This window comes from Chiloscyllium punctatum, chromosome 12, assembly GCF_047496795.1.
Source record: "Chiloscyllium punctatum isolate Juve2018m chromosome 12, sChiPun1.3, whole genome shotgun sequence".
In the NCBI taxonomy this organism is placed as follows: domain Eukaryota; kingdom Metazoa; phylum Chordata; class Chondrichthyes; order Orectolobiformes; family Hemiscylliidae; genus Chiloscyllium; species Chiloscyllium punctatum.
Genome location: NC_092750.1, coordinates 55,715,525 through 55,733,642, shown reverse-complemented (window position 1 = coordinate 55,733,642; position 18,118 = coordinate 55,715,525). Strand labels below are relative to the sequence as shown.

Genomic DNA, 18,118 nt, shown 5'->3' with positions numbered 1-18,118 from the left:
GGTCATGAAATAATTTTAGCGAGCAGAATTAAGGAGAATCCCAAATCATTTTGTTCTCATATAAGAAGCAAGAGGGTAACTAGAGAAAGGATTGGTCCACTAAAGGATAATGAAGGAAGGCTGTGTGTCGAACATGAGAGAATGGGTTATATTCTGAATGATTAATTTGTATCATTGTTCACTGAGGAGAGGAATGTGATGAATGTTGAGATTAGACATAGAAGTTTGATTAGTCTGGATCACATTGACATAAGTAGGGAAGATGTGTTAGGTAGGCTAGAGGTTATTAAGGTGAACAAATCCCCAGGACCAGATGGGATCTATCCCAGGTTGCTGAGGGAGGCAAGAAAGGAAATAGCTGGGGACCTGGCAGATATCTTTGTGGCATTCTTAAAAGCAGGCGAGGTGCCGGAGGACTGGAAGGTTGTTCATGTTGTCCCCCTGTACAAGAAGGGTAATATGGATATTCTGGGTAACTACAGACCAGTGAGCCTGTCATCACTGGTGGGAAAGTTGCTGGAAAAGGTACTGAGGGATAGGATCTATTTATATTAATAAAAGAATGGGCTTATCGGTGATAGGCAAGATGGTTTTGTGCGGTGGAAATCGTGCCTTACCAACTTAATAGAGCTCTTTGAGGAAGTGACCAAGTTGATAGATGAAGGAAGGGCTGTTGATGTTATATACATGGACTTTAGTAAGGTGTTTGATAAGGTTCCCCATGGTAAACTAATAGAGAAAGTGAAGTCACATGGTGTGCAGTGTGTTCTAGTTAGGTGGATAAAGAACTGGTTGAGCAACAGGAGACAGAGTAGTAGTTAAAGGGAGTTTCTCAAAATGGAGAAAGGTGACCAGTGGTGTTCCACAGGGGTCAGTGTTGGGGCCATTGTTGTTTGTAATATACATAAATGATCTGGAAGAGGGCACTGTTGGTATGATCAGCAAGTTTGCAGATGACACGAAGATTGGTGGAGTGGCAGAAAGCATAAAGGACTACAGAGAATACAGGAGAATATAGATAGACTGGAGAGTTGAACGGAAAAGTGGAGTTCAATCCAGCCAAATGTGAGGTGATGCATTTAGGCAAGTCTAATTCTAGAGTGAATTATACTGTAAAAGGGAAAAGTTGATGAGCAGAAAGATCTGGAAGTACAGGTCAATTGTATCCTGAAGGTTGCTGCACAGGTGGATAGAGTGGTCTAGAAAGCATATAGTACACTTGCCTTCATCGAATGGGGTATTGAGTATAACAGCTGACAGGTTAAAATTGTACAAGACATTGGTTCAGCCATATTTAGAATACTGTGTACAGTTCTGGTCGCCACATTAACAAAAGGATGTGGATTCTTTGGAGAGTATGCAGAGAAGGTTCACGAGGATGTTGCTTGGTATGGAAGGTGCTAGCTATAAAGAGAGGTTAAGTAGGTTAGGTTTGTTTTCATTAGAAAAAAGGAGATTGAGGGGTGACCTGATTGAGGTTTACAAAATCATGAAAGATTTAGACAGGACGGATAGAGATAAGCTTTTTCCCAGGGTGAAGGATTCAAAAATGAGAGGTCATGCTTTCAAGGTGAGAGGTGAAAAGCGGCAAGTACTTTAGACAGAGGGTGGTGGGTATCTGGAACGTATTGCTAGCAGAGGTGGTAGAGGCAGGTACGGTAGATTCATTTAAGATGTGTCTAGACAGATGCATGAGTAGGTGGGAGCAGAGGGATACAGATGGTTAGGATTTGGGCAACAGGTTTAGGTAGTAGATTTGGATCGGCTCAGGCTTGGAGGGCCAAAGGGCCTGTTCCTGGGCTGTAAATTTTCTTTGTTCTTTGATTGAGGATGAGGATATGTTTAGAGCCTCCACCTCCAGTGAGTTGTTTAATTTCCTATCAATATGAATGACTAGATGTGTTTGAATTTGATTTGTTAATTGTGGAATTGTTTAGCTTGGCCTGTTGCATGCTACTTCCATTGTCTGGCATGCGAGTAATCCTGGATTATAGATTCACCAGACTGACACCTTATTTTTATGTATCCTGTACTATTCATTGAAACAGGATTGATTCTCCAGCTTGATGGTAATGGTGGACTGGGAAATATGCAGACCATTGGGTTAGAGGTTGTGGTTGAATATAATTATGTCGCTCCTGATAACCAACAGTGCCTCATGGATGGCTAACTTTGAGTTTTAGATCTGCTTGAAATTGATCCCATTGAAAATGATGGTAATGCAAAGCAATATGATGGAGGGCATTGTCACACTAGAGAAGGGACATTGTCTCTATAAGGACTTTATGGTGATTATGGCCTGTTTTTCCCCTTGTTAATTTCTTCACCACCTGCCAGAGTTCCAGTTTGGCAATTGCATCATTTTGGATATGACAAGCTCATTGAGTCATGGTACTACTGAGTGATTCTTGTTGATAGGCATTCAAGTCCTCCACCCAGATTATATTCTGTTCCCTTTTCATCCTCAGTACTTCTTGAAATTGGTGTTCACCATGTATTACTGATTCCTAAGCCAAGAATTGGACTGAAGGGTCTATGCTGTACAACTGTGTGACTCTAAGGTGGCAACAGGTGCTAAATAGGAGGCTTCCTTGTCATGCTCTGAGACTTTATATGATTTAGATTTAATATTGAGGATTCCCAAGGCAGCTCCCTCCAAATTATACACCACTGTTCTGCCACATCTGGTAGGTCACAATCTATCCAGGGGAGATGACGGTGATAACCGCGATACTACCTGTCAGGTTTGATGACATGAGGATGATTATGTTGAACTGTTGCTTCATTAGACTGTGGCACAGCTCTTCCAGTGTTGGCACAAGGCAATAAGTGTAAATAGGGAGGACTTTACAGGGTCAGCAGGAATGATTGTGTTGTTTCCTTTTCAAGTGACCAGCTTAAAACCAGCAATTCACCCAGTTTTATTATTCTTTGACATTTTTTGTTGTCTTTTAATGCAATTGATTGGCTTTGTCGGCCATTTCAGAAGGCATTTAAGATCATAATTCCCATGGGTCTGGATTTACATGGAGGCCACACCAGGTAGGGGCAATAAACTTCCTGTGGTAAAGAACATTAGAGTGTCTGTAATTGTTGATAGGTGCCTTTTAATATAAGGAATCATGAAAATGAAATTAACTTCAACTAAGTTGCTGTACCATCTGTAATTTTGTTATCCTTTAGAATAGTAATGGATGGCAGTATCCTTCAAATTAATGATGTAAATGAAGACGATGAAGGGACATACACTTGTGTGGCAAGAACCTCCCTGGACGTGGCTACAGCAGAAGCACAACTTGTTGTCCTTGGTAAGTTTTCCTGTGCTACACATTCTTTTGTTCAGAGCACGTATTGAAAGGCTAATAGCTAACTCTGATGGATCTAAATGTGTACTCATCCAACTTACCATGCGTGGTGAGATGTCAGTTCTGATTATTCTCAGATAATTTGAAGTGCTACCTTTTGATAGTCGTCTCAAATTAGCAGAAGCAAAGGTGTTTTAGGGGGAAATAAGGCAAAAGAAAAACAATGATTTTCATTCTTTAGAAGTTGTAAATGCAATGTCATTGATCTGCAATCAGTTGATAAGCTGTTCATGCTAAATTCCGAGTGTGTTTTGCAATATTATACAGGGCATGTTCTCACCCAAATAGCTGTTCATAATTGCTTTATTTTGTGATGATAATTAATTCCAGTTGGCAGATTTAGGTACCATCTTGCCCAGTGATTTTCTGCAGGATTGCTGTGGTTTTCCCCAAGTACTCAAAGGGTGCCACAGTGGCTCAGTGGTTAGCACTGCTGCCTCACAGCGCCAGGGACCCAGGTATGATTCCAACCTTGGATGACTGTATGGAGTTTGCACATTCTCCGTGTGTCTGTGTGGGTTTACTCTGGTGCTCTGGTTTCTTCCCACAATTCAGAGATATGTAGATTAGGTGGATTGGCCATGCTAAATTGCCCAAAATGTTCAAAATGTGTAGGTTAGGTGCATTAGTCGGGGTAAATATAGGGCAGGAGGAATGAGTCTGGGTTACTCTTCGTAGGGTCAGTGTAGAGTTGTTGGGCCGAAGGCCCTGTTTCCACACTGTAGTGATTCGATGTACCTAATATAAGCATTGGATGAAATGTAAATTCCAAAAGGGTCTTGAACAGCTTTGTCATCAAATTCACTTGAGTTGGAATTTCAGCTGTCTTGCCGGTCAGTCATGTGCTGACCCTGCTGAGTGTTGAATGTGCCTGACTTTAGTTAAGATGAGGTGAACGACCAGAAAATCCTTGCTGCTGTCAAGGTCTGCGGCCTGGAACAACAGCAAGAAGCTATCCATCAGGACGGGAAGAAAATATTTAGCCTCTGTTGGATCTGACATAAACCTATCTGTAGAACAATCGAAATAGGTCACCAAATGATCAATTGCACGCTGTACCAATTGCCTTTTTGTTTTTGTAAAATTCCATATCGTAACTATTCTTGCAATATAAACACCTGCTTTAGTGGTCTTCAATGAAATTACTGTCAGTATAGCATAACCTGACTATGTATAAAATCAGAGTGCTGGAGAAACTCAGTGGGTCTAGCAACATCTGTAGAAAGAAAAACAGAGTTAAAGGTTGCAGAGTTAACTGTCCTAGAAAGTTTCAGGAACAAAAGGAAACCATTTCTTTAAAAAGTATAAACACTCTCAACAAGTGCAATACTTCATGCCAGAAATTAAAGGTGGAGGTTAAAGTGGATTCGACCACAAAATGAACCATATTTCAGCCCCACTCTAAATGATCATTTTCTAGACCCTACCTGCTTTCTGTTGAGAGTAGGGAAAGATTGTGGGATTGAAAGCAAATGGGGCTGCCAGGATGGGAGGAGAAAGGGATGAGGAGAGACGAGAGAGAGAGAAAAAAAAAGAGAGAGAGAGAGAGAAGAGGGACAGAGTAGGAGTCAAAGAACTGGATTTTGTATGCAGCAATGAGGAAAAAAAAACTCATAGGTGGATAAAGTGATGGCCAATTAAAACATCAATGTGTCAGAGAGCAAGTGAAGCAGGAAAAGAATACCGCTTAACCAGAGTAAAGGAGTTTTTTTTAATGCAACTCAGAATAATAATTTTATACACGTAGCACCTTATCACATGAGTGGAATGCCTCATGGCTCTTCACAACACATAATTTGTCAGTGGAATCTAGTCACTCTTGTTATGTTCACAAAGCATGGCAGCCCGTTATATGTAAGAGGGAGAATTGCCTATTGTTCTGTGTCAGAAGTAAACATGTTTCAAAATTGAACAAAATTGACACAATGAAACACTTTTTGGGGAATTGGCTTTGCAACTCATCTTGCTGAATGATTAACTTACTCACTGAATGAATGCACTGAGCTTTCAAGGAGCCTATGAACAAATGTTATTTTTCTGAAATTTGACTGTAGCATTATTGTACATCTTTTTGACACTTAAAAGGGAACATAGATTAAAATAGTGAATCTTGTACTCAAGCTTTTTTTTTCAAAAAAATGGCTAAAATTATTGTTGAACAAAATAAGATGAGTAAGGGCAATTTTCAAAGCCTGTGTCACAGTTTGATATGATGCTTTCAACTGTGCCAAACTATACTCTCATAGAAAACACTGTTCACTGTTAATAAGCAGTGTAAATGTTAAGTGATTGTATGTGGTTAGTAAATGGCAATGAGCATGGAATATAAATCATTTTATTTTTGACTTTGATCTGTTATCTTTCCTCGACAGGCAATCTTCTTCTTATCTTCACTAACTAGACTCAAAAGTAAATGATGGACTTTTGAGTGAAGCACTAGATGGTTTCTGAGACTTAGAGTAAATTATGAGCTGCTATGCTGCAGAAAGGGGGCAGGAGAGTCTATGTAGAGGGAAATGCGTTTGCTTTACTCATCAGCTGAGAGTTTAAAGACAAATATTGAAGTATCCCTCAATTAATCAGTCAGATTTCATAAAATGCCACTTAATTCTATTTTTGAGTGTTGGTGCAAGATGCCTAAGTTGGTAGTGGTGTCATCCTGGTGTGACTTTTACAGCACGAATGGCCAGTGATTCATGAGCACTCTAGATGCAGGTGACTGATGCTGTTCTCCTGCATGAGTGGGAAAAGGCCTGCAACCTATCATAGGTGAAGTATTCCCTGGCAGCCTACTTTCTAACATGGCCTTTCAATTAATTCTGGAGTGTTTTACTATCTGTCAACCATATTTATTATTATTTTTATTTCTCCTTGGGTGGAATTATCACTCTGGCGAGCAGTGAAATTATAAATTGTTGTTCAGTCTGTCAGGGATATATTGAATCATAGAGAGAAGCAAGCCCACAAAGCAGTTAAGGCAGCATTTGAACTGAATTTGAACCCCAGTTTGTGTTGTCGTTCAAACTCACAGTTGGATTCCACATGAACAACTGTATTTAGCAAACCTATATATTTGAGGGGTTACGATGATAACATGCATTACTTGAATGAATTTCAAATGGCTTATTGATGTCATCTGAACCCTGAAATGAATTATTTTATTTTGACCTCTGACAAGTTAGTGCTTAGGGTTTTATTCAGTTTTCATTGAGATCTTTTACTGTTGATGCTCACAATGTTAAACAGTCTGAATAATAGAAGAAGATTGCCTGCCCAGGGAAGACTGCTCCCTCATTCACAGCAAATGGTTTAAATGATTGTCCTTCAGTGCCAACCAGATTTAGTTGGACATGAAGTTTCATGTTATGCGAGCAGTGTAACAAGCTACAAAATTAGAATACCTTTGTGTTTTGTACTTAACACTATTCCAGCAAATTCATTGGAAACTGTGGAATCTGCCGTTCCCTGTTCTGCACAATGTCACCAGATAATTGCAATCAATAATGGTATTATAAGCTATCTAAATTCAACCATTCAAGACAATCCTGGCACCACCCCATTCCAGCATCAAATTGTTACTTAAAGTACACTGAAGTTTTTGCTTTTCTCTTCTATCTGAACAATTTATCTATATGTTTAGTGGTATTTGTGTGATGTCTTAAACTTTCATGTCTACATATGTCCATACAATTACCACTAAGTCAGTTGAAAATCTCAACAAACTTCATTAATGCCCACTTTGGAGGTGAATTAGAGACTCAAAATGTGGTCAATGTGCACACTTGGTGCTGTGAGCCACACTGATGTCAATATAAGTGAGGGCATAGCAGCTAGCATCCACTAGAAGTAAACGGATCTCTTCATATGGTTGTTTTGCACTTAAGTCCTCCTGCTAATGTCCTTTCTCAGCCACATTTGGCAGAACATATGCTTCACAACAGAAGTGTTTAGGAATGTTACTAAAATAGGTTGTGCAATGAGGCTGGTTATTGGTTGGTGTTTTTCTCGTTGCTTCTATAATTCTCTCAATGATTAGTGTTTAATTGTTTCAAGTTGTAACAGTCTGTAATCAGTGGTATGGCACGTTTGCAAAGTCACTTGCTGAACTCAGGAATTTTGCAGAAGCTAGTTCTCCCAGACAAGACGTTTCCCTTGGACTGTAGCATGACTGGGTGAATGGGGCAGAAACCACGAAGGGCAGGGCCTGCTGCCGGAAGAGGGGTATGGGGAGGCAGAGAAAGGCAGTGGGCAGGTGAATAGAATTGTCCAGTGTATTCAAGGAGCATTTCTTGTCTTGAGTCTAAGCAACAAGCAATGTCTCACGGGTCAATTTCATTAACGATGTCCTCATTGTTATTTGGTGCAAATCTGATGAGATCGGCATTGTCCGTTGCTGGAAGGGAGACTGTGGAGATGAAGGCTTTGCATCGACATTATTCCAAGCCGTAGTTTGAAATACTTGCATGGTTTCAGAGTTTACTGTTGAATAAGGAAAGTCACTGATGCTGTCTGTCTGTTCAAAAAGAGATGACTGCATTTCATTTCCTCTTACTCAAAAGCAGCTGCTGGAAAAAGCATGTGGTTTTGTGAAAATGCCAGCTCCTGCATGAAGTAACGTACCATTAATTGTCTGCAAGTTTGTTGTTTTCCATGCATCACATGGTAATCTTGTACATCCAGCTTCCTGGAGATCCAACTAGTTTGTGGTCATGTGCAGAGAATCGTTCAGGTCAAGGCCCAGTATCCTGACAGTCGCAATGTCTGTGTTTTGTCTGAGTTTCCAATGTCAGCTGCTTTGGATTACTGCAGCAAACCAAAAGACGACTGGTGGGGGAGAAGTGCAATCACTGACACCATAGCTGATAACTCCAAGGAGCAAAACAGAAACCTACAGACCAGATGGTGACCTTGATTGTGATGATCTCTGATTAGACCAACAAATTATGTTGCAATCTCCTGATGAAACAACAACCTTTACTCCTGACAGACCATAGACATGGGAACAGGATTAAGCCGTTTGGCCCATGAGGTCTGCTCTGCCATTCGATCATATTTGACATGTTTTCTCAATCTCTTTCTTCTACTTTTTTCCCGTAGCCCTTGATTCCCTTACTAACTAAGAACCTATCTAAGTCTGTCTTAAATGCAGTCAATGATAAGGCCTCCACAGCCTTCTGCAGCAATTAGTTCCACAGATTCACTGCCCTCATCATCTCAGTTTTATCGTGTCATCCCTTAATTTCAAGGCCCGTGTCCTCAAGTCCTGGTTTCTCCTATGAACGAAAACATTTTTTCCACATCCGTTCTGTTCAGGCTTCTCAGTGATCTGCATGTTTCACTGAGATCTCCCTCTTCTTTCTAAACCCCATCAAGTATGGACGCAGAGTCCTCAACCATTCCTCATCTGATAAGCCTTTTATTCCTGGGATCATTCCTTAACCTTCCTCTGGACTCCCAGAGGAGGCCTCAGCCGTGGATCTCTGCACTTGTATTCCAGTTCTCTTAAAATGAACGCTACCATTGCATTTGTTTTCCTAACTGCCAACTGAACCTGCATGTTAACCTGAAGAGATTCCTGAACTAGGACTCTCAAATCCCTTTGTGCTTCAGACTTCCAAAGCCTTTTCCCAATTAGAAACTAGTCTATGCCTCTATTCTTCCTACCAAAGTGCATAACCTCACACTTTCCCATGTTGTATTCCATCTACTACTACTTTGTCCACTCTCCTGGCTTGTCCAAGTCCTCCTGCAGCCTCCCTGCTTCCTCAACACTACCTGTGCCTCCACCTGTCTTTGTGGCATCTGGAAACTTAGCAACAATGCCCTCAGTTCCTTCATAGAGATTGTTAATGTATGATGTGAATAGTTATTGTCCCAATGCTGACTCCTGTGGAACTTTACTAGTCACCAGTTGCCATCCTGAAAGAGTTGCTTTTATACTCACTATCTGTGTCTGCCAGTCAGCCAATCCTCTATCTATGCCAATACCTTGCCTATAACACCATGGAATCTTACCTTATTGAACAGCCTGTTGCGCAGCACCTTGTCAAAGACCTTCTGAAAATCGAAATAAATCATGACCATTGGGTCTCCTTTGTGTAACCTGCTCATTAACTCTCAAAGACAGATTTTTTAGGCGTGAACTCCCCTTGCTGAAGCCGTACTGACTCTGCCTTATTTTACGAACTTTTCCACAATCTTATCCTTAATAATGGACTCTACAATCTTTGCAATGACAAAAACCAGGCTGACTGGTCTATAATTTCCCATCTCCCTCTTCCCTCCGAATTGGGAATTCTACGCATCTTACTGAGATGATAAAGCCGGAAGATTCTACAGTTTTGATGAAACAACAATAAACAGAACAATATTACAATCCATACTGCATATATGACTTATTTCCAATATCCAGAAATTAATTTATGGTAAACAAGAGTAATATACTGAGATTGATATGCACAGTACATCAAATAGCAAAAATGATGAAGACAGAATCCATGGATTTCTCAGCTTCCCCCCCAGACATTTATGACACAAGATTTAATCAAATTTCACAAGAGTTCACAATTCTTCACTTACATCGATCTAGCCTTGAAATGCCTCCCAAGAGCTGATCTGTCATGGACTGCATTAAAGACTGCTCCTGTTCTGATTAATCATCATCCTGTCCTGGGTCTATACTCCCCTGGACTCCAAAAATGCTGCAATATCTTGATTCACAAGCAGAACTGTAGCTCTTTGCTGGCAGTGCATGTCCGTGAGCCAGATATGTCGTAGGATTTTATCTGAGCTCTAATCTTGCTCAGCTCCAGGAAACAAGTGCCACTTGTGGATTTCTCACCCCTCAGCCTCTCAGCTGCACTGCAGACTTGATGGTCTCAGGGTTCTTCCCAGCCCCACGTAAACCAGCTTCATCAAGCTCAATCTTTCCTCCTGCTTTTCCCTGAGCCCCAGTTGGACAGAGCTATTCAACTGCTTAATAAGAAGGTGATGTCCTAGTGGTGTTATCACTGGGCTGTCAGTCCAAAGACTCAGGTAATGTTCTGGGGATTCAAATCCTGCCAGTGGCATTTTTTTTAAAATTAAAAAATCTAGAATTAATTATGAGGGGCATGGATAGGATAAATAGACAAATTCTTTTCCCTGGGGTCAGGGAGTCTAGAACTAGAGGGCATAGGTTTAGGGTGAGAGGGGGAAGATATAAAAGTGACTTAAGGGGCAACGTTTTCACACAGAGGGTGCTACGTGTTTGGAATGAGCTGCCAGAGGATGTGGTGGAGGCTGGTACAATTGCAACATTTAAGAGGCATTTGGATGGGTATATGAATAAGAAGGGTTTGGAGCGATATGGGCCGGGTACTGGCAGGTGGGACTAGATTGGGTTAGGATATCTGGTCGGCATGGACGGGTTGGACCATAGGGTCAGTTTCCATGCTGTACATCTCTATGACTCTAAGAGTCTAATCCATTGCCAATTGTTCGAAAAACCCATCTGGATCACTAATGTCCTTCAGGGAAGGAAGCTGACATCCTTACCTGGTCCGGACTACATGTGACTCAAGACCCACAGCAATGTGGTTTACTCTTAATTGCCCCTCTGGGCAATTAGGGATGGGCAATAAATGCTGCCTAGCCAGCGATGCCCTCATTCTGTGAAGCGATTTTAAAAAAAACTTGCCTGGTCCAATTACACAGATTCAATTGCTTTCCCCGCAGTGTAGCTAAAACTCAGTATTTCTAACTTCGGAGTCTGCCTCTGCCCCTCTCTGTGTCTCTTTCTCCAATGATTGAAACTGCATTTCAGTTAACCCCCACCTCCCCCCATCTCCAGCTGACCCAAGAGACTGATGAAAAATCTTGCAATCAGAGGATGGTATTGAATGTCACCACACACTAGTGTATCTTTTTATCCTTGAACAATACAATGATGCCATATTCATAGAATTCTGCTTATAAGAAAGGCTTTTCATTACAATGTGAGCAGCATACAAGCAAATAAAACAATGGTGCCATCTCTGTGTCCACCTTTGGCAGACCAAAACAGTACAATTGCCACTTTGGCTGAGAACCATTCTGGAGGATCCATGTAGGACTCATCAGAAGAGGTGCCAAAATTATCATCATGAGAGCACTATTTCAACCACCAATCACATTCCAACCACTGAGCTGCAGGCAAACAAGGAGAAAGAGGAAATGGAAGAGAAAGAGAGGAGGCAGTCTGTGATAATCTCATCTAACTGTGATATTAATATTGTATATTGATATTAATAAACACTCCATTTTCCATTCGTAAGTGCACCATAAATTCCATGCACCTTACCTTCCATCTGTCACTGATCATTTTGGATGCATTTGGTCACATGGCAAAAACAAACACCACTGTTAACTTAAACATCCAAAATCAAGTTTACGAGCTGAATTATGGTATATTGCACACAGAAGGTACACCCTTGCGAATGTCCTTAGTTTATATGTTAGTTCTATGTTTCCTATTTCTGTGTGCTTTTGCCTGTTATAGTGCTCCTATGTAGTGCTTCTCTGTTGCCTATGGCAGAGCTTGTGGATGTTGTTGGATATCAACCTGTTTGCCTGGTGCAGTTATTGTATTTGAATTGTTGTGGTTGAAAAGCTGGCACGATGTGCTGTTGAGGAATTGTGGATCTGACGCTCACAGCAGCACTACGTCTGTGAGGGTGGAGAGCAACACATGACCCTGATATGAGCACAAATCAAGAAGACTAGTAGATAGGCACTGGGTATATTGAAGCTAATGTTGGCATTGATGGAATAAGGCATTTGCAGATCAATTAATTGACCGTATTTGGTCGTTCATTGAAGGTCATATGAAGGTCAATCTTCAAAGGGTTTGAGCACTGGCAATAAATGCTATGGCTGTCTACATCCACAGCATTTTCAGAGTTGTCTGGAGGTTGGGGATGCAAGGTGTGTTTCCTCCTCAGCACCGCCTCAACAAGGCCTCCATTCAATGTCTGAAAAAAAATGAGTCAAGTTTCTTCCATGTTGTGCCATTCATATGTCTTGGGTTGGAATCAACTGCTAGAAGTTCTTCAACAAATGTTGCATCCACGGTCCACTTCCTGCTTCAGAGTTACAGTAGTGTAAGTGGTGCAGGCTGTCATAATTGATTCCACCCTCTTAGAACTTTGGTTCCTTTGCTGAGGTAGCATTTGTTGCATGCTGCAACCATGGCAAGGATTGTGCAGTACACTGTAGGAGTACATGTTTCAGATGTGAGCTATTCAGATGAAGTTACGAAAAATATTTGTGTGGTTCTTATGTCATCATGCCGTCATGCCAGAATATGACTGCATAAGAACACTATACCAGTGACAAAAGCATCCACAAGACAGGTGCTTAGGGAATGCATCAGCATGACAAGTTGATTTGTGACTGGAATTGTAAATGTTCTGTGAAGTAAAATTAGTATTTTGCAGTGGATATCATCTGAGCGTTGTGGACAAGAGAAAGCTCTGATGATCTGTAACAGAGGCATGATACATTATTTGATTGTATACAATGAGGTTCTGGCATTACGTTTATAGCAACCAGAGTCAAATGTGGTGCTCAGAGAAAGCCCAACTAGACTATCGATGTGCCTTCTCCCTCCTTCATTCCTCCTCCTCCTCTTTCACATTCTCTCTCTCTCTCGCTCCTCTTTCTGAGATTCCTGATGAAGCCATATTGGCAAGCACTGCACCTTCATCATGGTCAATTTATGGATGGTGCAGCAGGCTGAATCAGGACACACAAGTATTTGAGGGCTCCGCTAGAACAGTCCCAATAACAAACACGTCAATGCAGCAACTCATGGTCTGCTCAATGATAGTTGTTTAGGCAGCATGGCTTGCAAGGAGATATGTTGGGTTATGAAATGAAGCCATGAAACAGGTCAGAAACAGATAATCCTAAGCAATCATGCAACCAACCTCTGGTTTGATTTGGTGGCTGAGAGGTAAGGGAAATAATGGATAACTGCAGGATGATCCTTTCAGAACTTTTTTATTTATTAAAGAGATGTCTGTGTTGCTGGCTGGGCCAGCATTTATCACTCGTCCCTAGTTACTCTTGAGTTGCTCTTCGAGAAACCCTTTCTGCAGTCTATGTGCTATCAGTAAACCAACGCTGCCATTGGAACACAGAAGGAATGATGATATATTTCCAAGTCAGAATGGTGAATGGTTTGGAGGGGAACTTGCAGGTAGTGAAGGTGCAATGCATCTGCTGCCACTGACCTTTGAAATGGAAGTCGTCATGGGTTTGGTGGGTGCTGTCTAAGGAGTCTTGTGAATTTCTCTAGATTTCTTTGAAATGGTATAAATTGTTGTTACTGAACACCAGTGGAGGAAGGAATGGATGTTTATGGACATGGTGCTAAACAAGCAGACTGTTTTGTTCTGGATAGTATCAAGCTTCTTGGGTGCTGTTTGAGCTACAAATAAATGTAGTATATAAGGGGAGTATTCCATCATACCCTGATTGATGTCTGTTAGATAATGCACAGACTCTGGGGAGTCAAGAGGTGAGTCACTGCAGTATTTCCAACCTCTGACTTACTGTTATAGTCACTGTATGGATATGGCAAGTCCAATGGTACCATCCAGGATGTTGATACTGGGGGATTCTGTGATGGTATTGCCATTGAATGTCTAGGGGCAAGGGTTAAATTCTCTCCTGTTAGAGATGCTCATTGCCTAGCATTTGTGTAGTGCAAATATTATTTGCCATTTGTCCCAAGCCTGGATACTGTCCAGATCTTTATAACTTGAACACGGACTGGTTGTGGCTGGTGCTGGAACATTGTGCAATTATCAATGAACATGTCCACTTCTGACCTTATGATGGAGGGAAGGTCATTGATGAAGCAGCTGAAGATGGTTGGGCCTATGACAGTCCCCTCAGGACCTCCTGCTGAGATGCCCTGGAGTTGAGATGACTAACCTCCATCAAATAACACCACTGTCACCTCAACCCTTTAGTGCAAGATTGTAATGAGATCAGGAGCTTTGCGACACTGGTGGAACCCAAACTGGCCATCACTGAGCAGGTGCTGCTTGATAGTACTCTTGATGACACCTTCCATCACTTAACAAAAACCAAAGAACTGTGAATGCTGGAAATAATAAACAAAATCAGAAATTGCTGGAAAAACTCAGTAGATCAGGCAGCATCTGTGGATGGAAAGCAGAATTAGTATTTTGGTCCAGTGACCCTTCTTCAGAACTAGCTACAATCAGTTCTGAAGAAGGGTCACTTGACTCGAAAGAGTAACTTTGCTTTCTCTCCACAGACACTGCCACAACTGCTGAGTTTTTCCAGCAATTTCCATCTCCTTACTGATGATTGGAAATAGACTGATGGTAATTGACCAGCTTGCATTTGTCCTGCTCTTTTGTGTACAGGACCTACCTGGGCAATTTTCTGCATTGTCTGATAGACACCAGTGTTGGTAGGGGTGTGATAAGTTCTGGAGCACAAGCCTTCACTACTACTACTGCTGGAATGTTGTCACAGCCCATAATCTTCCCAGTGTCCAGTCACTCCATCCATTATTTGATATACAGTGGAGTAAATTGAGTTGGCTAAAGACATGTGACTGTGACGCTGGGGACCCCTGGACAAGGCCAAAGTGGATTATCCACTTGGTGCTTCTGACTGAAGATTGTTACAAATATGTCTGCTTTGTATTTTGCACTGATCTGCTGAGCTTTTCCATCATTATGGTGGGGGATGTTTGGGACACTACTTGATTGCCCATCAGCATTTAGGAGTGGATGTGACCGGACTGCACATCCACCAATTGATCTGATCCATTGGTTGTGGGATTGCTTAGCTCTGCATCATGCTTGCTACTTCATGCTGTTTGGCACGCAAATAGTCCCGTTTTATAGCTTCACCAAGTTAATCCCTCGTTTTCGGTATGCCTGGTGCTGCTCTTAGCACCTCCATATCCCACCCACCCAGAACTCTTCATTGAACCAGAAGAGGCAATGCCTCAATGGTATTATCACTGGGATGTTAATCCAGAGACCTGGGTAATGTTGTGGGGATGTGGGGTTGAATCCTGCTATGGGAGATGGTGAACTAGAATTCAATAGCAATCTGGGAATAAGAGGCTAATGATGATCATGAAACCACTGGCAATTGTCAGAAAGCCCATCAGGTCCTTTAAGCATGGAAATGACCATCCTTACTTGGTCTGGCCTGCATGTGACTCCAGATCCACAGCAATGTGGTTGATTCATACTGGATGGGCAATAAATACTGGCCTAGCCAGCGATGCCCTCATCCCATGAATGAATGAAAAGAATGCTGTCAGGGAGGCTGTTCCTCACCACCGAAATGTGCTTTGAGTCACATGCAAACTGTGCATCAGTGAGTTAGTAACCTTTCTGGTTCCAGTACATTTCAGCATGGAGATGTGCTGCCAGCAAAGTTACATAATGTGCAGTTGATAGCCCCTGGCCCCCTAAGGATAGCCATTATCTCGGAAAAGCTAGACTTGTGTGCAGTGAGCTTGCTTCCTTCTTGTTAATTGAAGACAATGGCAATAAATCTTCTTGTGCAATTTAAAAAAGTGCAGTAAATTGGGTCATTGTGCATTTTGGCCTTCTCCAGCCTGTAGGGATCCTGGTGCAAAGAAATTCAGATACACCCTTCAATTCCTTGTCTTACTTTGTAGTTGGCAGAGTTCTGTCAGTACTGCCTTGCAAACTGTTGATAATCCATGCTGAGATGATTGAAGTACATCTGGGAGCCTTCTACGGAGAGTTTTTCTCCCTTATTCCCTGTCTGTGAGCTCATCACTTTGTTGAAGTCTCCACTTCCTCTTTCCCTCATGCTATAACCTAAGGGTGCTGTCACACCCATGACAGAAAACATAGAATATCCAGAGCTTTGTTGTCACAGCTAAGACCATCTCCACTGGATTCCTGCAGAGTTTAACACTTCAACCCATTCTTCAAAGCATCCAGCACTCACTCATAGCTTGTATAAAACAATAGTTTCTGGTTCTGCTTTCATTCTGCTTTGGATGTTATGGTAGCAGCTAGAGTTATATTAGGAACAAACGGATTCCAGAATGAAATCTGACTTGGCAGTTCATTTTTAGTGGGTTTTTTTCAGTTAATGTGGCTTTCACTGAAATATAAATGGACCAGGTTGCAGATTGAGTTTGAACAAGAAACAGAAGTTTGTTATACAAAAGAAATATAAAATAAAACCAACTGAATCATCTAAACATAAAATAGTGTAAATGAATTTCAACACCCAGTTAAACAAAACTCTTCAATTCCAAACACCTTCATTTTACAGTTATTCAAAATCCAGAGAAATTATATTTTCCTGATTTAAATCTTTTGGTTTGACTTTTTACATCTTCTTTCAGTTCCAGGGTTGTGAGCAGTGAAATCTTTCTCTAATCTTTCACCAAACAGAGATCTTAGACTCTCTTTTCAGCTTTGAATTATCAGTGCAGAGTTCTAACCAGACACTCCTGGTCTGCAAACTTTCACAAGCTGACATCCTTCCACCAAGGTAACATATTCCCTTGGAGAGAGTGAGGGCTGCAGAGTTGAAGAGTGTGGTGTTGGAAAAGCACAGCTGGCCAGGCAGTGTCCGAGGAGCAGGAATGTTGACGTTTTGTGCATAAGCCCCACATTCCTGATGAAGGGCTTATACCCGAAACGTCAACTCTCCTGCTCCTTGGATGCTGCCTGACCTGCTGTGTTTTTCCAGCACCACACTCTTTGTAACTTGTTCCCTTAATTGATTTGAAAAAAAAATTGTTTTGTTTGGAGAATGTAAGCTTGCACCTAACTTCAGTTAGATCTTTTTTTGAACTAAGTTCAAAAGCATCTGGTTGCTAATGGCTTAATATTGTTTTGTTTCCTTTTGCAAACTCCACAACAGAATGAACACCCCAAGATGCTTTCAGTCTTCTGCTCTTTGACACATGCTGATACATTATCATTCTACAAAGACTGACCTCATTAATAACTAAACCCCTTCACACATACAGAGCAGTATCCATGTGCCATAAGTTTCGAATCCAAACACGTAAAAAAAAGCATCACACTCTTTTCATCATATAGATCAATGTGTTTATTTTGTGAATGTTAATTTGGTTAGCGTGAGATAAACCAAGAATGGTCTGTTGAGATGCCAGCCCAGATAGTGAAAGCTTTAAATGGAAATAATCTTCTCTGGGGTTTGAAGATTTCAGGTTGTGGCTATTTCCTGTGGCAGCTTGTTCCCCTGCAGGATTGCCCTTGGGAACAAACGCCTGTTGATGCATTCTCTTTGAAACAAATGATCTTGATTCCTTTAAATAACACTGGGGAGGTTCTGTCTTACTGTTTGAGATATGTCTAGATGTTTGATGTTTAGTAAGGATGTTAGCTGAAGTGATGTATTCAGAAACAGCTGCACTGGCATAAAATCAGTTATACACTTGTTGGTGTCAGTATCTACCTGTACTGCATGTGTTGCATATTCCTAAGAGTAGTGCTAACATCCTCATCTAAATGGCATTTTATGTGGTTCCCATTGGAAATGTGCAGTGTTATATGAGTGAATGGTTTTGAAGCAACTGATGTTCATCTTACATTGATTTACACCTAATTTGTTGATGTCCTTAAACTAAGATAGTTCAGTTCTAAACAAGTGCGCAAAGGGAGCAAGTGAATTTTGTCCAGCTCCTGAGAGACCCTTGGAATCATGTCTGACCGGTAGCA

At 41.4% G+C, this 18,118-nt stretch overlaps 1 protein-coding gene across 12 annotated transcripts in view; it reads left to right on the top strand.

Annotated features, from left to right (window-relative positions):
* chl1b (cell adhesion molecule L1-like b) overlaps nt 1–18,118 on the top strand; it is an 885,223-nt gene that overhangs the window by 529,688 nt on the left and 337,417 nt on the right. For all 12 annotated transcript variants that reach the window (XM_072582623.1, XM_072582619.1, XM_072582621.1 and 9 more), the window contains one exon: nt 3,184–3,308. In XM_072582623.1, coding sequence (XP_072438724.1) covers nt 3,184–3,308 — 125 coding nt within the window. The remainder of the gene's footprint in view (nt 1–3,183; nt 3,309–18,118) is intronic.